Source organism: Mytilus edulis, chromosome 1, assembly GCF_963676685.1.
Source record: "Mytilus edulis chromosome 1, xbMytEdul2.2, whole genome shotgun sequence".
In the NCBI taxonomy this organism is placed as follows: Eukaryota; Metazoa; Mollusca; class Bivalvia; order Mytilida; family Mytilidae; genus Mytilus; species Mytilus edulis.
The window spans coordinates 10361998-10385004 of NC_092344.1; the positions used below are offsets into that span (position 1 = coordinate 10361998).

At 31.5% G+C, this 23007-nt stretch overlaps 1 protein-coding gene across 1 annotated transcript in view; it reads left to right on the forward strand.

Moving 5' to 3' along the window:
* Positions 1–19882, forward strand: part of LOC139523929 (uncharacterized) — a 94329-nt gene extending 74447 nt beyond the window's left edge. The window contains exons 52-65 of the mRNA XM_071318358.1: positions 6869–6929; positions 7152–7393; positions 7816–8136; positions 8827–8893; positions 9406–9647; positions 10124–10178; positions 12745–12962; positions 13395–13491; positions 13948–14186; positions 14726–14792; positions 15038–15191; positions 15523–15611; positions 16787–16827; positions 19729–19882. Of these exons, the coding sequence (XP_071174459.1) occupies positions 6869–6929; positions 7152–7393; positions 7816–8136; positions 8827–8893; positions 9406–9647; positions 10124–10178; positions 12745–12962; positions 13395–13491; positions 13948–14186; positions 14726–14792; positions 15038–15191; positions 15523–15611; positions 16787–16827; positions 19729–19751 (1916 nt within the window). The 3' untranslated portion in view covers positions 19752–19882. The remainder of the gene's footprint in view (positions 1–6868; positions 6930–7151; positions 7394–7815; positions 8137–8826; positions 8894–9405; positions 9648–10123; positions 10179–12744; positions 12963–13394; positions 13492–13947; positions 14187–14725; positions 14793–15037; positions 15192–15522; positions 15612–16786; positions 16828–19728) is intronic.
* The last annotated feature ends 3125 nt before the right edge of the window (positions 19883–23007 follow it).

The window sequence follows — 23007 nt, forward strand, 5'->3', positions numbered from 1 at the left end:
ACATAGCTTGAAACTTTAAAAAAACGTTAGTGGGTTTAAGAAGTTTCAGAATATGTTCTTGTAGATGTATTTTTGTATTTAAAGGGTCAACCGTTTGACTATCAAATAACATAGAAGTCCGAGTGAAAAAAAGTACATTTTTATAAATGCGATTCCGTTTTCCGCCGTTCGTACGATGTTTCAACAAAATATGGATTCATTTCAGTTGTTGATTTAGTATTGAAAATTTAACTGAATTATCTCCTAATAAATACGGTTTTTTATGTTTAATTTGTGTTTCTTTAAGAGGTCAGGTGCTCTTGTTCATTCATAAAATTATGGTTCATTCATACATTTATCGTAAAATCAAAATCACTACACAGGTTAATGCGTAGTGTCAAATTATTACCTGTAATCTAAAAATAGACAAACTTTATTTGCGCAAATAATTTAGCGGAACGAAACCCTTGTTGAAAACACATAACAATAAGTTCGTTTTCCTTTTCTGTCAAAACTCCGTAATATTTATCGATCACCTTACTAATGAAATGGACCCGTCCAAACGTAGTAGATGCCAAGTCGGTCCAGATGAAGAGATATTTACAATTTGAAATTTTATAGTTTATTAATACATAGATTGAAAAAAAGTACGTCTTTTTAAATATTATGATCAAAATTGGGTTTGCATAACAAATGTGACTTGTCAGATGAAACCATTATCCTCGTCTTTTCAGTGAACAAGTCTACTACGTTTGTTGACACTCGACGGTCCACCGTGTTAGCAATTTTATTTCACATGTTTTCGAAATATTGAAGATCATTTTTCGCAATGTTTCCTAAAAATTGATAAATATCAAAGCAACGTAGAGCTGTTTGTTCTTGTTCGTATAATAAAATTGAGAATGGAAATGGGGAATTTGTCAAAGAGACAACAACCCGACCATAGAAAAACATACAACAGCAGAATTAAGGTAACCAACAGGTCTTCAATGCAGCGAAAAGTTCCCGCACCCGGAGGCGTCCTTCAGCTGGCCCCTATAAAATATATATACTAGTTCAGTGATAACGATTTAATGTCATGTTTGTCTGTGATGACCCCCCTTTTCGGGATGGCATGAGAATTGTAGTTATCTCGTACCCACATGCACTTGTTTCTATCCATAGGAAGGTCGACTATCCATATAAAACTATTTATATGGATAATCGACCTTCCTATGGATAGAAACAAGTGCCTGTGCTCGTACCGCATCAGAAGGACACATATCAACTGAGCAATAATGTTTGGAACTTAGTTTTAAAAATGATGACAAAGTAACATTATGAAAATATTTTTATTAAGCTGAAATATACATTTATTCTTTACATGTTTATGTCTTGTAAGATATTTTATTTCTTTCCCGTTTTTTAACATTTGCGTCTGGAAAGTTGAAATGTTTTAACTTAATCATTTGTGTTATTATGGTTAAATATAAATTAATAAAGAAAATTGTTAAAATTAAATCAATAAAGGAAATTACTGCCAAGGAAGTTACAAACACTACCAGGGGATAATCCATGATGATTTCTTTTTGAGTTATGTTTCAGCACATGTATATTTGACCCCAACTTTAGCCTGGTAAACGTGTTGTCTCCTTGTGAAATATAAAACATATTAAAAATGACTTTCTGCTAAAGTCTTTTATTTATATAAAGATAAAACCTTCTTATTTTTAACTAGACAACACTCATGTCAGGTTTAATTCTTGTATATATGTGGATGAAAAATAAAAGTCCCCAAACATTAACATGACAGCAATTGCTTTTACAGCCTTTAAGGCTTTGATTTTAAAAGTGGGCGATTAGCCAGTGGGGCGACTTGTCCTGCTTCCATTTGAAGGCCCCCTTGAAGGTTTTGTATGACTATATGAACCATCTTTCACGTAAAACCCCCATGTGCATTTTGAAAAGTTGGCAGATATGTTTCTAACTCCAGGCAAAATCTACCGGTATGAATGAAAAAGAAGTTTTCAATTAAGGCTCTGTGGCCATAACAGCTGTCTCATTAGCATTTTAACCACTTCCCATATTTGCAATTAAAACAATAGAAGAAAATTATTCAACGCAAAAACAAAACTTACTTGTAAATATGAAATTCTCTTTACGGTATGAGTTTTTCTCATTGTTTGAGATTGTACAGTAGTACCTGTAACTGCTTATACCTATTTCTTATTCACTTTTGCTTGATAAACTCACTAAATATCATGTATATACATTGTACCACATCTCCTTATTTTTATATGCATTCCAATAACATGAACAATTGTAATTCAATTCTATATACCAAAGCAAAATGAACTGCACCACTTTCATTCACTAGTATGCATCTTTTGGCAAAATACAAGTTCTTAAATGACACAAGATATATTTATTGATAAAAAAATAAAATTTAGTATACAACTCTTTAACAGGTATAAAAAAAAAGCACAGCTGTGTCATAACTTGTGAAATCTGTGCTGAAAACATAGACATTGATGGTATTTGAGTAATTCCATATGTGAAGCTCAACATTAGCTCGTCAGTTGGTGGTGGACAGTTATAGTTCCTTTCTGCAGGCTAGGATGAATGACTTTTCAGGAAAACCAATTTCACAAATCAAAACTTTCCTCTAGATTTCTCCTACAATATTCATCCAGTTTAGTTCTTTTGGTTTAATTGGACACCGTCCTGATTTTTAAAGCAATTGCTTTTATGCCGTCGCGTATGGCCATCTTTGTGACCCAGATCAGAGACTCCGCCCAGATCAAGCCATAGTATTTTGTTAAACAGGCTCCTGGTCAGTCATTCTTTAACACCAATGTATGTTTTCTAATGCAATACATAGCTTGAAACTTTAAAAAAAAAGTTAGTGGATTTAAGAAGTTTCAGAATATGTTCTTGTAGATGTATTTTTGTATTTAAAGGGTCAACCGTTTGACTATCAAATAACATAGAAGTCCGAGTGAAAAAAAGTACATTTTTATAAATGCGATTCCGTTTTCCGCCGTTCGTACGATGTTTCAACAAAATATGGATTCATTTCAGTTGTTGATTTAGTATTGAAAATTTAACTGAATTGTCTCCTAATAAATACGGTTTTTTATGTTTAATTTGTGTTTCTTTAAGAGGTCAGGTGCTCTTGTTCATTCATAAAATTATCGTTCATTCATACATTTATCGTAAAATCAAAATCACTACACAGGTTAATGCGTAGTGTCAAATTATTACCTGTAATCCAAAAATAGACAAACTTTATTTGCGCAAATAATTTAGCGGAACGAAACCCTTGTTGAAAACACATAACAATAAGTACGTTTTCCTTTTCTGTCAAAACTCCGTAATATTTATCGATCACCTTACTAATGAAATGGATCCGTCCAAACGTAGTAGGTGCCAAGTCGGTCCAGATGAAGAGATATTTACAATTTGGAATTTTCTAGTTTATTAATACATAGATTGAAAAAAAGTACGTCTTTTTAAATATCATGATCAAAACTGGGTTTGCATAACAAATGTCAGATGAAACCATTATCCTCGTCTTTTCAGTGAACAAGTCTACTACGTTTGTTGACACTCGACGGTCCACCGTGTTAGCAATTTTATTTCACATGTTTTCGAAATATTGAAGATCATTTTTCACAATGTTTCCTAAAAATTGATAAATATCAAAGCAACGTAGAGCTGTTTGTTCTTGTTCGTATAATAAAATTGAGAATGGAAATGGGGAATTTTTCAAAGAGACAACAACCCGACCATAGAAAAACATACAACAGCAGAATTAAGGTCACCAACAGGTCTTCAATGCAGCGAAAAATGCCCGCACCCGGAGGCGTCCTTCAGCTGGCCCCTATACAATATATATACTAGTTCAGTGATAACGATTTAATGTCATGTTTGTCTGTGATGACCCCCCTTTTCGGGATTGCATGAGAATTGTAGTTATCTCGTACCCACATGCACTTGTTTCTATCCATAGGAAGGTCGACTATCCATATAAAACTATTTATATGGATAATCGACCTTCCTATGGATAGAAACAAGTGCCTGTGCTCGTACCGCATCAGAAGGACACATATCAACTGAGCAATAATGTTTGGAACTTAGTTTTAAAAATGATGACAAAGTAACATTATGAAAATATTTTTATTAAGCTGAAATATACATTTATTCTTTACATGTTTATGTCTTGTAAGATATTTTATTTCTTTCCCGTTTTTTAACATTTGCGTCTGGAAAGTTGAAATGTTTTAACTTAATCATTTGTGTTAATGGTTAAATATAAATTAATAATGAAAATTGTTAAAATTAAATCAATAAAGGAAATTATTGCCAAGGAAGTTACAAACACTACCAGGGGATAATCCATGATGATTTCTTTTTGAGTTATGTGTTTCAGCACATGTATATTTGACCCCAACTGTAGCCTGGTAAATGTGTTGTCTCCTTGTGAAATATAAAACATATTAAAAATGACTTTCTGCTAAAGTCTTTTATTTATATAAAGTTAAAACCTTCTTACTTTTAACTAGACAACACTCATGTCAGGTTTAATTCTTGTATATATGTGGATGAAAAATAAAAGTCCCCAAACATTAACATGGCAGCAATTGCTTTTACAGCCTTTAAGGCTTTGATTAATTTTGCAAACCATTCAGTCTCTTGCTTGCAAATGGTGCATGAAAATAGGATGGGTATGGCAGTAGACAAGTCTCTTTAAAGTTGGTTTGTGCCCTGAAAAAAAGTTTTATAACTTAAGTTTTTTTGAAACTTGTGCAACACACATACCTAAATAACTATAACATAGAAGAGAGCATCATTCGTGTCAATGTTTTGTTCCTGTTTACATTGTCATTGATATTTTTTCAGAAAGCCTGAGGCATAGCTCATGAATTCCTGTCATTACATCCTAAATTAACATAATTACTGCTAGAATAATTATCAGTATGATATACGTACACTATCATTGTACAGCCCAAGTCTTCAGTATATATAATTGTTGCATTCATTCACTCCTGTGTTCAGTCGTTCAAAAATATTTAAACATCAACAAATGAACTTTAATAAGGACAAGAAAACACTAGAAAAGATACGTACATACAACCCGTGTTTAAGTGTATTTGAAAGAGAAATATATCTGGTAAAACGATGTATAAAGGAGGAAAAAATTGTAGATATTGCATTACGATGCTTTCTACCTAATAGCACGTGGATATGTTTACATATTTAGACTTGACCCAGTATGACCCGTACCTTGTAGGTCACCGCCGTCGTTTAAACACTAGACTTCAGTCGTGTATAAGACAATAAAATGCTTAAGCCTGTACTATTTGTGTGAAGTAAATGTGTTTTTTCTGTACATTTAAATTGTTTTACCTGATAGCAAGGACGTATATCTATCCGTTTCCTTCTCAATTCACTTTGTCAATTTCTTCAAAACATACGTATTACTGCGCCCGGAAGTGAAAAAAATATTAGAAATCCTCGTGAAATAATGCTATTTTCAATTTTGTGGAATCCATTTTGTTATATTTATTATATAAAGATAAAAAAAAGTTACGATTAATTATGAATTTGCATATCATTATACGGAACGTTTATGGACTATTTTTCCATAGCTGTAAGTCGGTCATTTTGGCGGGAAATCATGTACACATACACACGTAAATTGGCTGGTACCTGATCGTAATGTTACACATCAGATATATCAAATAGCTAATACCCGGAACGTAGTACCGGGAACCAGAATAATACGTAGACAACATACATAACTAATACCGAAATTGAAAACGCTTTACGGTTTCTCGTTTATAAACCGAATTCCGCTTTGAATTATAGAAGATGCAATATTAATCATGTTCAGTCGACTTTTCATTGTGATATCAACGTCTGAACTAATTAAAAAATCTTTAGATGTCAGATAACACTCGAAATTGACCCGACCTCTTTCCACACGGAATACAAATAATGATAGTTTGTAGTCAGGTTGACTGCTTATAATGCAAAATACACATTAATAACAAGTTCTATAAAACGAACAATACACACTGATCGTTTCTTCAGTCCCCAATGTAAATGAAAGAAACAAAAACCATATCATACCATAAAAAGAAGAGGAGAAATTCGAACATTTCCGGATCTATTCCTGGCCATAAGACCCCCTGCATAGATTGCGTATGAAAAGATGAACCTCATGACTTGAAAGTCAGGCCTTAAAGCACTGCCTTTAAAAATGAGGGTATTCTGTTTTTCCTCTGTCTGTCCATTGGTCAGTCCATCCATCCATTCGTCAGTCCGTCCGTCTGACCCATGAATATTTTTGTCACAGTTTTCTCGGGAACTACAATACAATGATTTCTGAAATTTTGTTTCAAGGTTTATATAAGTCAGCTATACCGTGTGATTGGTTTCCAGATTCATCCATCAACAACATCCTATTTAACAAAATATTTTGGCAGGGTGTCATCAGCGAGCAGTAGCTCACAGTTTTACTTGTTTCCATCTCCTTGATTCATGTATATATTGTCAGTTGGTTACAGATTTTATCCTGCATGCAGAATGCAAATTTTACTTGAAGAAAAAAGTTTGGTAAACAGTTTTACCTTATTGTTTGTCAAGCAAAATATTTAAAATTTGTCTTCAAGGCCCAATATTTTCCATATAAATTTGAGTAGCAATGAATTTATATTCTGAAAGAATGAATACAAATATATTAAATGTATTTGTTATTTATTATATATAATTCTGAAGGGACTGGTTCACTGTTCATATAAAGCAGAATGGTATTTGTGTGACAGGAATTTTTATAATAATTTTGTGGAAGGTTTTTCATAAATAGGAGATATAGTTATTAATTTTATTTTTATTTGATTTGCAGCTTATAGCAGTGTAGAATTATCTTCAGTATCGAAAGAAGATACCTTGGAGGATATTACTGGGTAAGTTTATTTACTTTCCTTGGGAAATAAACTTCTTGGCAAAACTCGGTCTTCTGGTCTGATAAGTTTTTAAAGAATTAACTATGAATAATTGATTCAGAAAATTTATTGTCCAAAGAAAAAAAATGTCTATCAATACGAATTTGTATTGGTAAAATTGTGTTATCTTGCATAAATTTGATAACATATGACAGATTTAGAAATTTTATCTAATGTTTTTAGAAAATCATTGACAACCTTCACCTTTATCATTACTGCTGATGGAAAAATGATGTACCCTTCTCTGACAGAACGTGTCAATTACACTAACATGGTTGTACCTGAGGTACAGGTGTTCCCAGGGAAGACACGTGTGACCAGGTACAGCTGGTGTTTCAAGTTGGTACTGCAGTCTCAACATAAACCAATCAACAAGACAGTTATAAAGGCACTTCTAGAGAATGCTTGGAATGCCTCAAAACATGGTAATTAGATATAGAAAGATGTGGTGTGAGTACCAAGGAGACAACTCTCCATCCAAATAACAATTTATAAAAGTAAACCATTATATGTCAATGTACGGCCTTCAACACGGAGCCTTGGCTCACACCGAACAAAAAGCTATAAAGGGCCCCAAAATTACTAGTGTAAAACCATTCAAACAGAAAAACCAACAATCTAATCTATATAAAAAACGAGAAACCATAAAATACTCATAAAATACATAAACAAACGACAACAACTGTACATCAGATTCCTGACTTAATACTCTTATCATTTGCCAAAAACATTATATTTAAATTTGATAGTTTAGGAAGTAGATAATTTGAAAATTAAATTTGTCACAAATTGAGTTAGAAAACAAACATAGCCATACATCTTAAATAAACATCAATTTTTCTTTCAGGATACTTGGTACATGTAATATCAATAGAACAGTCTGTAGGTGACCTTGGTATTCATTTGACCTCTGTCCTATATGGTGCTCAGAAAGTAAGAGAAGGGGCAGTTTGGGCAGTAACCCCTGACATGGAGATGGAACCAGATACCAAAGTAATGAAGAAAGAGGCAGAAAAACTGAAAATTCAGGGAAAACCATATTCTGCAGCAGAATATAGAATTAATACATTGTTCACTGCCAGTGTCAGATATGAGAATACAATGACAGTTACTGATAATCAGAATGTGGAGAATGTGCTGAATCTTGCTGTCGCAAATGCAACAAACGGTGAGCTATTTAAGTTTTTTCTCTTCATCATAGGTTTGCACATGAATAGGTATATTGCTTTGCATTGATGAAGTGTGAGATGATGCACAAACGAATTATCAGTGTAGATTCATATAATTTACTCACACATAGCTCAAGATCTTGAAGCACAACTTTTTGTGCAGAAAATAGTTTTTAATCTGATGTAGCTTTCAAAATACACCCACAGACCTGGGAAAATCAATGAAGAAGGTTATATCTCTGAAACTTACATTTTTTTTAAGTCAGACATTTTTCTGTAAATAGAATAGCAGTTTTGTAAAAAAACAAACAAAACAAGACTGTGTCCTCAGTACATGGATCTGCACTATTATTTGCTATGGTCAGTGGACCGTGAAAATGGTGTAATAACTCTAATTTGGCTTTAAAATTAAAAAGATCAAATCATAGGGAACATGTATACTAAGTTTCAAGTTGATTGAACTTCAACTTCATCAAACTACCTCGACCAAAAACTTTAATCTGAAGAGGGATAGACGGACGAAAGGACGGAGGAACAAACAGACTGACGCCCAGACCAGAAAACACAATGCCCACAAATGAGGCATAAAAAATCTTATACATTAAATTTTACTGTGTTCTGTCAAATAAAAGGTAGTTTTCACAAATAATAATATAAAAATAGTAAAATTTTGATTTTTTTTTTTTCAGATCAACTAAAGAGTATTAAAACACATGTATTACTGAAAAAGGACTATGTATCCTCTTCAAACACCAGGTAAGAAATGTATTATAATTGACTAAATATAGAGTTTCATTCTTTTGTGTATATTTGTTAGCTTTCTTTGATATTCTATGACTGTTGTGTAAGTTGGCGCTTGATAAACCTTTCTTTAATCACTTTCAAATTTTATGAACTTTGTTATTTTCTTAGAAGTTCAAACAAGTGTATGGGATTTTGTCAATACAAGAATGAATGTCCTATATTTTACAAATAATGTCTTATCATTGAAGCTTACACTATACAGTTGGTTGCATAGAACTCACTTTTATACTTTCTTTCAAAATATATTTGACATATAAAACAAAATGCCATCATTTAAACTTTATTAGACATTTTGATTGTAACTCTTAAAAACTCTCAGAAATGCCTAACTGATTAATTTGATTTCTTCATTTGAATTTACCAATTAAATTGTGAGTTTTATTTATGGCAATGGTCATCTGGCATTGATAAAATATTGCATTGATTTCTGAACTAACAATTTATTTATGCATGTCTAATTTCAGTGTAAAGATTGCAAAGCTATACTTTAAGCTAGAAATAAATAACACCACTAGAAAACTATGGGAGACATCATTAGCTACACTGAAATATAAGCTGGACAATCAACTAGACCCTAAGGTACAGACAGATACCACAAGTATTCCACAGAGGAAGGTTTATGTCTTATACCTCAAGGGGAAGGTCCAGAAAACTGACAAACTTCTGCTATCTGCTTTGAAAATTAATTGGATGGCTGTTGCACCAAGTAAGTTATGATATTATTTATACAAATGAAATTATATGCTTTGTTATTAACAAGATTTAAAATGAATAAGTTATCAATCAGTTTTCAGATTAAATTGAAATGACTGGAATGAGACCAACAGCAAATACTGCTGAAGGTACAAAACAGAACAGATTATAACTGAATTCGAAGTATTTTAAAACTCTGAGGTTTAATCCGTTAAAGATAACCTTACTCAAGGGAAGCAAGTCTTAGAAAAAGAATTTTATATAATGTTCTGTTGAAATAGATTTATTAAAAATTCAACTAATCAAATGCACTTATTCCATTTAATAATTCTTTGAAAGGATAGCAGACAAAACAATTCAGCAGTGAAATGCAATTCTTCACCTACACATAAATTCACTTGCCACACACAATCACTTTTAACCTATGAATTTCATGAATAGCTGGAAGTTGTGATTCTTTTTTTTTTATACTGTTTTGTTTTTCTTCAGATAAAACAGTTGTAGTTAAAATTATTGATACCAGCATATATGTAGATGTCAGTTGGTAAGTTATTTAAATCATTTCATTCTTTAATTTTAATGTTAGTAGTAGTTCATTGTCTTTTACTAAGTGTCACTACATTTTTATGGCCCCGCAACAAAGTTGTCCAGGCCATATAGTTTTTGTCATTCTGTCGTTCCACAACAAACCATTATACAGACTTTTTAGCTCACCTTGCCCGAAGCGCCAAGTGAGCTTTTCTCAATACTTGGCGTCCATTGACTGTCGTCGTCGTTAACATTTATTTTGAACTTCTTCTAGAGAACCACTGAATGGAGTGAAACCAAACATGGCATGAATGTTCCTTATGAGGTGCTGACCAAGTGTTTTTACTTTCTAGCCGATCCATCATCCAAGATGGCCGCCAGCAGGGGACTTAGTTTAACATAGGACCCTATGAGAAATGCACACAAATGACTTCTTTTAGAGAACCACTAAATGGAATGAAACCAAACATTGCATGAATATTCCTTATGAGGTGCTGACCAAGTGTTGTTACTTTGTAGCCGATCCATCATCCAAGATGGCCTCTAGCAGGGGACTTAGTTTAACATAGGACCCTATGGGAAATGCATACAAATGACTTCTTTTAGAGAACCACCAAATCGAATGAAACCAAACATGGCATGAATATATCTTATGAGGTGCTGACCAAGTGTTGTTACTTTGTAGCTGATCCATCATCCAAGATGGCCCCCAGCGGGGGGTTTAGTTTAACATAGGACCCTATGGGAAAACCATACAAAAGTCTTCTTTTAGGGAACCACTGAATAGAATGAAACCCAACATAGCATGAATGTTCCTTCGTTATGAGGTGCTGACCAAGTTTTGTAACTTTGTAGCCAAATTTTATCTTTATTTATATGATTTCAAAAACCCAAGTAGAGTCAGGTGAGCGATACAGTCTCTTGAGAGCTTCTAGTTTTCTTAACGCCTTCAGAAATTGGGCTGATTTTTGGTATGTGAGTTAACTATGATGAGTTACAGATCAAGTTTAAATTTGGTTCCTCTCCGCTCTGCTAATTTTTGCCAAATTTACGGGCTTTGGACTTTGATAAATTGTTAAAAATCACAGTTATACATACTTTTTTTCTAAACGCCTGCAGATATTGAGCTGATATTGGTATGTGAGTTAACCATGATGAGTTACAGATCAAGTTTATGTTTCAGTCCGCTTCGCTAATTTTTGCCAAAAATGTCTTTGGACTTTGAAAATGTTGAAAATCACAGTTACTGTTACACAGATTTTTTTCTGTACGCCTTCTGATTTTTATTACTTTTTATATGTGAGACTACCATCATATTTGTGTCCACATGTGTTGTTGAAATTGCAGATTTTTCAACTTTAAGACGGGGCCATTCGTGTCATTCAGACACATCTAGTTGATTTTAGGACCACTCCACTCATAATTGTAAATTGCATAATACAATTATCCAATACACATAATACTGGTGCAGAAAAGGAAGCTTTTTCTTATTTTGTTGTTATTTGAATGTATGATACTACATGTGATTTAAATGAAACAGTTGAGATAATCAAGATCAAGCACCTGAACAGAATAGCCAATACCATATAAGGGAAAGTTTTTGGGGAAAGACGGCTTCAAGCCGTCAATTCCCTAATGGGGTTGGCCAGAGTATCATTCCCTCACGTCAATCATTTTGTTTTGATAGTTTGGAAACCCCCTCAAAATGTCATACTGAAATTAATGGGAAATTAAAACTGAATAGATTTTTCAGTCCTCACTTTCTTGAGAATATTGTCACAAAAAATTGAGAATAGTCTTAGCTATTTATTCATGAATTTTACAGATATATCAAAATGTGGGATCTGGAAACAAACTTCACACATGATATCAATCATATTTGATTTTATAAGTACATGTATCCCTGTGATGAGAGTTGTAACTGGGAACTTTATCAATGGGAAATTAAAACTGAATAGATTTTTCAGTCCTCACTTTCTTGAGAATATTGTCACAAAAAATTGAGAATAGTCTTAGCCTGCATTGCAGTTGTACATAATTAAAATTTTAAAATATAATGTAGTAGTTGTTAAATTCAATTGAATTTTAGATAATTAACTCCCAACTTAAATCAAATGTTTTGATTTAGAAGGTGCAGATCTCATTGGTCCAAATTGTCTCTATGATGAATTCTTGACTAAGGAAATGAAATAACAATAAACAACAATTAGTTTCATTATTGTCAGCCTTTCTATATGTTCTAGCTGTTCTTTTGCTCATTCTTTGTATGTAGACTATCAAAAGATACCCCCTAAAAATTGGAACAATGGCCGTCTTTTCCCTTCAGAGCTCTTCAGCTCTTAGATTTTAGGAGGGAGGGAGTGAGGGGGGAGTTGCATTTTTCTTCTTTTTAAAGGAATAAGAGATATGAAAATTTAGTCAAGCATCTATTCAAGCATGCAAAATTCCTAATGGCATGAAAATTGTTCAAGTGTGAAAGAATTTCAACTTATTTAGTAATCTGATTTCAAATTTCAAGAATATTGATTAGAAAATATGTAAATTGTGTTTAATCTAAAAACTGTTTCTAAATTCTTTTATAGGAAGTTAGTGACTAAAGTGAGATACATAGTTAGCATCAATGATACAGACCCAGAATCAAAGGGCATTAACCCTCCAAAATATACTGCTCTAAATGCTAACCTGTCACAGTGTGGCTGTAGTGCTACTAGTCCAAAGAAACATTATGTATACTCTAAAACTATCAACTCAACACGAGTTAGAACTGCTATTAGTACAGTGTGGAATGGTGCCAACAAAGGTAAGTAAATGTTTATGGTGATCAAGATACTTAGAACTATTTGTAAGGGGGAGGTGTTATAAATTTGGGTTTCTGTTTGTGCTGTAGCTCTTTGTTGATAACTAAAAATATAAATTGATGTTAAAACAACTGCTGTTAAAACATACAAAAGTGTGAATAAAAAATGGTGTCAGTGATACAGAAACCTAAGAACACTAAATACTAAAACACATCTAGAGACTAGAGATTAACATATTACATGGGTATGTACGATTATATTCATTACAAAATAAATTATTTATTTTTTATTTTCATTATTAAGCAGCATTCGAAAAAGTTTTTCAACTTTTTTCTAATGTTTATGTCTAAAGACATGAAGTTATCATGCAAAAGGAGTCTCAATCATATCAAAAGTACAAAATAGCACTTAATGCATAATTTGTATATTTTCAGGGCTGTCCAGTACAGCATTATCTGTTAGAGTAAAGCAACAGTCCAGGAGACAGAAGAGAGATACTCATACATCACATAAACTGGTGGATGGAAATGGGTATTTACTTTATTTAATGATATGCTTTGTCTTGAGTGATGTTCTACATTTTGTCTTTAAAACATGAAATCTCCCAATTTCAAATCCAAATACATATTTAAGAACATTTTCTGCCGATTGTGTGTGCTTTCTATACAAGTGAACACCTATTTTGAAAAAAATAAACAATGATATTTCAGAAAATAAAAGAGATAGATGCACTGTGAATATTTTGGATTTTCAGTTATAATAAGTTAGTTGTATGAAAATTTTACCAAAATCTGAGACATACCCCATTTACTGTAACTCAACCTTAATCAGAATTCCAGTAATTTATCTTTGATTGATTGATTGTTGGTTGCTTTACGCCGTATTAGCACAATTTATCTTTAAAAGGATACCTATAAAGTAGGATTTCACTGTCTGAAACATTTGAAATATAACTGACGACTAAATAATAATTTTATAACTTTACAGAAGGGAAGTAACTCCTATGGAGTATACAGTGGCAGTTGAAGATGAAGAACCACAACCATTATTTGTGAATATACCCAGTAATAATGATGTAAAAGCACCATTAAAACAGGCAGGATCAGAACCGTGTCTATGTAAACCAAAACTGGCAGGATCTCTACAACTGGACGGTCAAACACAGGATGCAGATAAACCAAAAATTGTAGATGCCATCAAAGATGCATTTGTCAAAGAAAATCCTGGTAAATATTTAAAAAGACAATTTTTTGGTTTAGAGTTTTAAAATTACAAAAGGCTTTGCCTGAATATGTTTTACATGTAAAACAGTTTTTCTTATCCTCCAAAATATTGACACAGTAATGTGTTCATTTGACTGTAAGTCTAATTGTTCTGCAACTCTGTCTATATACTGGAGACTGGATTTTCAATGAAAATTGAACAGAATATTTAGTATCTATGGAAATATTTCATCTCTTTGGAAATGGTTACCTTATTTGAATGAAACTTTGATAGAATATGTATTACAAATGACATTGGGCATCTTCTATTCGGTCTATTTTTTTTTGCAGTTTTACACAGCAAAGCATAAATTTTTTGCCATTAATAAACAAGTAGCAGGAAGTTGACTCTTAGCAGATCTTTTAGTTTTATATTTGATATGTTTGCAATTACTTATAAATTTTCATTAGACATTGTGTTTTAAAAGGCAGATGATGATTGGAAACTATTCTTTGGACATAAAAATAAATGGTTTCTCTAAATTCTTCTCTCCTCCTTTCAGATGTGACCAAACCAGACTTAGATGTGACTGTCACTGGTATTAACAATAAAGCTAAAGACAAAGATGGGTAAGGAATTGCTTACAGATGAGAAAATGACATTACAAACCACATTATCTGTTTTCTTAGTTTAGCAACTCATAAAAAGTTAAATAATGATAACAAAGTGGATAACTTTATAATCTTAAAAGGCAGAAAGAGTTAAGTTTTCCTGATATTATTCAGTGTTTTCGTCTTTACATTTTTCATTGGGCACATTTATCATATTTATAATGATAAAATGTATGCACGCTGTAATTTATATTTGATTATAGAAATCCTGTGTCAGAAGTAAGCTATAGAGTGGGACGAAAGAGTGATGATGTAGAGGACTTAAAATCTCCCTCTACAGCACATCTACAACAGTCTCTAGCAACAGCAGGGAAAACTTTACATTCTAGAGCACCAAAAGATGAGGACAAGGATAAGGTATAGTATAGGCACTTTTGAGTATCCCTCTTATGAACAAAGAAATTTATTATATCCATCTAACTTTTGTTAACAAAAAAACGAAATATACTTTAGATTGCAAGAGATGATTTAATTTTTTTGAATTACAAAATCTATTGGTCAAACATCTTTAATTACTATTCATACATTTTTCAATTGAAATGGTTTTAAATTGTGTACACATTTATGATTAATTTTATATACTACAGTAGTTCTCAATAATGTTTGGTACACTATATTTTGTTCTTCACAGACTGAAGGATCAGATATCTGATAGATACTTGGAATATTTTTTTTAATTTATTTACAGAAATGGACATTACCACTAGCTATAGCTTTGGGAATATTGGCTGCGATCATAGTGATTGCTATAATTTGCTGTTGTATACACAAAAGAAGGTCAGTATTAAATCGCATTGTTTATACCTTTGAGTAAGTGAAGGTTTGAAGATAGTCTATATATATATAATGCTCCTATTCCCATTTTTGCAATCACTGCTTTATCTGTTAACACTCATAATCACTGTGTTTAAATGGTGGGACATATGTGTGTATATTTCTCTATATTGATAAACCAATGGCAAAGAAGGATAATTTCAGCACAGAATTGTAGCTCCCAATACCATTTTACCCATCATCTTTCTAATAATAATTTAAAAAATCATTTCTGTTGAAGAGGACAGTTTGCTTTGATTGATATTTGATAAAAAAAATTTCGAAGGCCAAATATTGTACACAACTTTTTAATGGACTTTGATGTGCTTAAGGTGGTACCCAACACTTTAACTAAAATTAATTTGGCTCGTTTAATTTTCTTAAAATTTTGACAAAGTATTTACTTTGACCCTTTTACAAAAATATAAAAATTTCAAAAAATTGGAACCAACCGTTTTATCAGAAAAATTACACTGGTTCTATAGCAATTTGACAAACACCAATTTTAATCATTGAGAAGCTTAATATTCCCTTTACAACACAACGTAATTAAAACGTTAAGCTGACTTTACAGAGTTATCTCCCTGTAGTGTTAGGTACCACCTTAACATTGTTGAAGTTACTCACATGTCTGTCTGCAAGTCAAAAGTAAATACTTTCATTTTGCTCACTCTGAAATTTTATCTTTGCTGCATTTTGATTACCATTGTTTTATAATTGTAATAAGATGTACACAACAAATGATGTACCCCATTGAAGCACAGTGATGATTATTTCACAACACAATGTTTTTAAGCACTGTTTTCAGATTTGTTATTATGTCTTGATTATAATATATTCTATATCTGGATTGCTAAGTTAGATATCATTTTGCACAAAGAGTTTGCAAATTGCACCTAGTGATTTTCAAAAATATTATAGGAGTGAGGTGCTTTTTTTTAGTATAAAGATTTATCATTATAATTTGCAAATTAGTAGGTTTTTTTAATGCAACAACTGTATGATATAAAAGAAATCAGGGCAGAATTTATTTTTCTAGGATTTAAAAACTGCTTTCAAATGGTACTTTTAATACATGTACTGAAATAAAACCAAGATTTTACAATGTACAAGAATCAAGAGGTTACATTTTCTTGTAGGTTGGAAAAGAAATATGAAGTTGAAAAGTTACAAATATCAAGTAAAAAGCATTTATCATTGAAATATATTTGATATCTTATGTGTAGCGCATTTTATCAGCATATGATTTTAGCATGTAGTTGCATGAAATTTACTCAAGGAATGACTGTATTGCATTTTGGTTGTTTCCAAAGATTGTAGTTAGTGAGAAAAAATAAACAATAAATTTAAATTTTCATGCCCAGGTAATAAAAAAAATGACTACTATCTCCACATCATTTGCAATCTGGTGGATAAGTTAACTATTTTTAAAAATTCAACAAATTTAACAAAATGTTTCAAGATCTACTTTTGAGAACTTGAAAATTGTTTTAATGTTTTTAAAAAAAAAATCATATTTTGAAATTGATTATATTCGGCATGCAGAATGATGATAACCAAAAAGATTTATAATTTGTTAACATGACATATTTTCTAAAGCAATATAGTCATTTATGTTTGTTTGTTTTTTTGTTGTTGTTTTTTTTCTTCTTTCCAAACAGTGGATTTTGAGTTATATTAGAAAGTCATCTGGATGGGCTCCCTGTAGTGTCGCAGTTAAGACTTGCATGCTTGTCTGTATTCATGCTATTCTTTCTGCTTGTGATGAGGAATTATAGATTGTAGTGTTAGTTGTTTTTCAAAATACAAAAAAGGAAGTTAGTAACATCTATCTGACTTACAAAATTATGGAATAATGTAAACAAAATCCTGTTATATTTGTTAGTTGTCTAATTAAATATTGTATGCTAAATTGTTGTAGGTGTCAAAAAGTTTTAATTATTTGCTAGATATTTGTAATTGAACAGTTGAAGCTAAATGGTCTCTCCAGTTGTATTTACATTCCCTTGTCCTAAAACATTTCATGTTCTGGTTCTACAAATCAGTTTGTGATCCCACTGGTGGTTGAAAAAATATAAAACAACACGTTTAATAATTTATTGCGTCCGAAGCGCTTTTCTGGATTTACCTTCATCAGGAACGCTCAAAGCCAAACATTTGAAATCCGAAGATGTATAAGTACCGAAAATCGTTGAAGAGCTATATGTTAAAAATACCTAAAATGAATAGCCAAATTCATCTAAAGCCAACTTTGCCTGAGGGAGTTGAAACCTTAGTTTCATAATAATTTCAAAATTTATAAACGGATAATTTAAATAAAGTTTGTTTAATCATGTCAGTACCGAAGCACTGACTACTGAGCTGATGATACCCTCGGGGACTGATAGTCCACCAGCAGAGGTATCGACCCAGTGATGTAAAAATATAAAACAACACGTTTAATAATTTATTGCGTCCGAAGCGCTTTTCTGGATTTACCTTCATCAGGAACGCTCAAAGCCAAACATTTGAAATCCGAAGATGTATAAGTACCGAAAATCGTTGAAGAGCTATATGTTAAAAATACCTAAAATAAATAGCCAAATTCATCTAAAGCCAACTTTGCCTGAGGGAGTTGAAACCTTAGTTTCATAATAATTTCAAAATTTATAAACGGATAATTTAAATAAAGTTTGTTTAATCATGTCAGTACCGAAGCACTGACTACTGAGCTGATGATACCCTCGGGGACTGATAGTCCACCAGCAGAGGTATCGACCCAGTGATGTAAAAATATAAAACAACACGTTTAATAATTTATTGCGTCCGAAGCGCTTTTCTGGATTTACCTTCATCAGGAACGCTCAAAGCCAAACATTTGAAATCCGAAGATGTATAAGTACCGAAAATCGTTGAAGAGCTATATGTTAAAAATACCTAAAATAAATTGAAGTTGGGGGACAATATACATATTCTTCTTTTAGTATATCATGTATATGATACATTCAGGTTTGCATAAATGTTCAGAAAAGATAAAAAGTGAGATGTAATAAAAGGTTCATCTTCAATTAGGTCATTTTGACCTTCATAAATTGCATGACATACAGTGGTGGAAGTTCTGTTTAATATCTTACTTTGCAACAACTTTATACAGATATAGAATTTGAGTTTTCAATATGATGTCATTATTTTGTTGCACTAGATCCTGATGGAATCTGTTTTAGATTTACCAGAAAATGTGCTGAACTTTAAACAGAATTTACACTTTATGATATGAAATCAAATGCTATTTTAGAATTGGTCATAATAAAAGTTAACTGTACTCAAGTCTCAACATGCTAAAATTGAATGCTATTTTATCATAATTATATACCATAAATAATGCATTAATTATTATACCAGCTGTGATTGTACATAATCAGATCATATGAAACACACTTCAAAGAATATATTTAAAATACTTTGATTACATGATATATTTTTAGGTACTTCTATTTATTGTAATATTCCTTGATTTTGTATTTTATATGAAAAGTATTTTTACTCAACAATGCCTTAACTGTTATGCCCCTCCACAAATTGACCTATGTAATAATGATACTTCATCCTTCTGTGTAAATAGTTCCAGTTAAGTTTCTTATAATGTAGTACTGATATTTTCCTGCTATGTTACATCTGTTCAACAAAACTAGGTCACTATGATTTATGTATAATGTCAGATTATTAATGTTTATGTCCATCTTCAGGCTCATGTGCTAAAATTAATGATGATATAACTAGTCTTCTTATACAAAACACAGAAAAAGAAATAGCCATGATAGCTGAAAGTGGTGCTAATCCAGAACAATCAATTAATCAGAAACCTTCAATAATTATTGGTAGATTGTTTATTATTTTGAATCTGTACTTTTAGATTTGTATTTTTTTCTCAAGAATGACCTATATAATTTAAATGCTTGTCAAATGTACTCCTTTATATAGATGTTATAAATAATTTTAAAAATCAGAAGATACTACATGATCAAAGCATATGTAATATAATCTAAAGGTGACATGTTTAATTTAGTCAAATAAGTTAAATGTTGTTTTACTTATATTTCAGACACAGAAAGAGAGAGAATTTAGTTAAAAGAGAACACAATGTGAAGAAAAACAATTCGTATGATCAGGAACATTTCAGTGATCCAGCTGCTTATGATAATTCTGCCTATGAAGGACATGATTTCCAAAAAGTATCTTTGTAATAGGCACACATACATATGTAAAGGATATAAATGTATCATTCAGTTCCATCGTTGTTATACACACATTGATTAAGATGTATTGGATATACATTTCTCATTTAGTTCCATCATTGATCATAGTATAGACTTCATTTATTACATTGAGAGTTTGTTTAGAGATTTGGAATAAGACAATGGTTTCATGTTTCTGTTGAATCATATTATGAATGATAGGATGGGCATTTTTGATCTTATATATTATATTTCATTTTGTGATGGCCAACTATATTTAAAGCATACTGGCTCACCTGACCTGTATATGTCCAGCTCATGTTGGCACCAATTCTTCTGCAAATGTCTAGCTCTTGTCTGTCTATCTGTCCTAAAATATGTACCATTGGACAATTAAAAGAAAAAAAAAGAATCTCAGAAAACACAGGTCCAATTTAGACCAAAGTTTGAACTTAAGGATGTACTTGATGAGGTTTTGGAAATTGGTGTTAGATTTTTCGGACTCCATGTTTTTTTTCCATCAATACAGGGTAAAATATTTTGCTCCATAACACCCATTTTTCTTTTCATAAAAGACTTCAATAGCTCATAAAAGGCCATTTTCCAAATTTTTGGCAGATTCTTGATTTTTGCTCTTACGATTTGAGACCCAAATAATACCAATGCAAATGTAAGGTAAAAGTCAGAGTTAGCCTTTTCCAGAAATTTAGAACTAAAATATCTCGATAAGGAGCTTCATGATCTATCAATATTTTTAGCATATTTCCTTCCTTAACTGGTGCTCTTTCGACATGTGGTATCAATTTTAATTTCTTGATTTTTTAAATTTCACCTAAGTACATCCTTCAGCTGAATCATCTTTAGAGCTTCTCCTTTATATAATTGTCCAACCAATATAACTACCAATATTATTATCATCATTTACCTTTTATTTAGTAAATATTTCAGATATGAGCAGAAATAACTCGTTGTGTCTTTAAGATGTAAAACTGCAATATTAGTATGGTGGTTTTGCTTGCAAGTTTCACCCTGGGCTATGCTTAGAAAGACCAGTGCATTTTGTAAATCTTCATTTGTCACTTGTTTGATTTTATGTGGTAGAAAGATATATTTAATACCTCCAATGTTTGACTAGTGCTGATACACTTTCGCTTTATTTTTTATTAAGAAATGATGTAAATATGTGTTAACAATGACCCCCATTTGTTAAGAGTTATTCAGGAATCTTGATTGGAAAATTTACTGAATAAACTTTTATTGTCCTATGAATTTATGCAATACATTTGATGTTCTATTTTTCATATCTCTAAAAGAATTAGATCTAAATTTGAAATAATTTTGACCACAAAATTCTGTTTGATAATCTAACGTTTAAAATTTGTCCTTGAGAGTTTTACAGTGGTTTGATGGGTATCTTATGAATACAATCAAAAAGTCAAGATTTGTGCAGCATACAAAATATTGTTTCAAAACTTGTGACACGATATACATGTACTGATATGTGATATTATACTTTTTATTTTTTGAACAGGGTGATAATTTTTATATGTTTTACTCAGTTCTATTTTTAATGACTAGGGTCATTTCATTAATTGTTTTAATTTATAATTTTCTAAATTTCATGATTTACCTAAGGTTTTTTTCCAAATCAAATAAAGTATGATAAAAAATAAAAATAAAATAAATGTATGCATAAAGATCAGAAGTATTTGGGTTGATATTGATAGAATGTTGTATAATCATACTTTGGACATGTACTAAATACTTTAAAATGAATGCCATAATCACAATTTTTATATAAAGCTATAAACCTAACTAAATTACTAATTATTTATTTAGTAACATCATTTAATTTTGTTTTAAAAAGAAAGCTGTATATATATTCATCTGTTACAGAAAATACTGTATATAAATGTATTTATTTGAAATTATTTTTATACAAATATTTGTAGTACTAATAAATACTTATTTTTGATATGTCTTTTTACTTTGTTAGATATTTGCACATATTGGTAAAATCCAGCTGCATGATTATTTACCTGATCCAAGTCAGTTGTTGTCTTGGTTGTATCTTAATAATTTCGTTACAGAATTTGGTGTTGATGCAGTTAGCAGGTCTTCGGTATACTGTGGATTCATTTACTTTTGTTGGCACAAAATTTTCATGAAATTTAGGAAAAATTATATTTCGTGTATATTTGATATCCTGGTTTGGATATCCAAAATCTGCATAAAATATTATAGAAAAAAATGTATCCAAATTTCTGGCTCACCTTAACCAATGAAATCCATGAAAAAGTATCACACAAATAATAATGAACCCATACTAGTGTGAGTATTTTCTGTGTAAGAAGATCTGTAACTCAACAACACAAATATATATATATAACCTACAGTGTCACAAGTGCACACACTGAAGTATCTCGCCTCATTTACTTATTCTCTGATTGAACTTATGTTGAAGGTCTGTCATATGAAGGTTTAACTTCAAGTTTCACGTAAGCTTAACATTATGAGTGGTCCTTTTAAATGAGGTAAAGGTCAGATGGATCCAACCAGACAGACATATTCACCTTACAGTCTTTCCATACATCATATATAGTTAGCCTATTGCATACATCATATACAGTTAGCCTATTTCTAATAGTATCTAAGAAACAGACCTAATTACTCATACTGAACATTGACCAATGAACCAAAACAAGGCCTAGGTCATATAAACCCTGCCAGACAGACATGTACACCTTTCAATCATTCAAAACACTAAATATGGTTGACCTTATGTAGATAGTTTTGGATAAACTGACAAAACCTTGAGAAATTAACAACCACTTAACCATGAAAATGAGGTCACGGTCAGATGAAATTTGAGACGTGTTCACCCCACTATCATTCCATACATAAAATATATTTAGTTAGACTTAGAAATGGGTGGAATCTCAGAATTAAAATTGACCACTGAATCAAAAAAAATTAGGTAAAGATTGAATGGTAGCTGCCAGTCTGACAGACATGTACACCTTACAACCATTCCATACACAAAATATGATTAACTTATTGCTTATAGAACCTTAATACAGACTAGATCACAAAATCTTGACCTTGATCCCAGATCCATAACATGAGGTTAAGGTTAGGTAAACTAT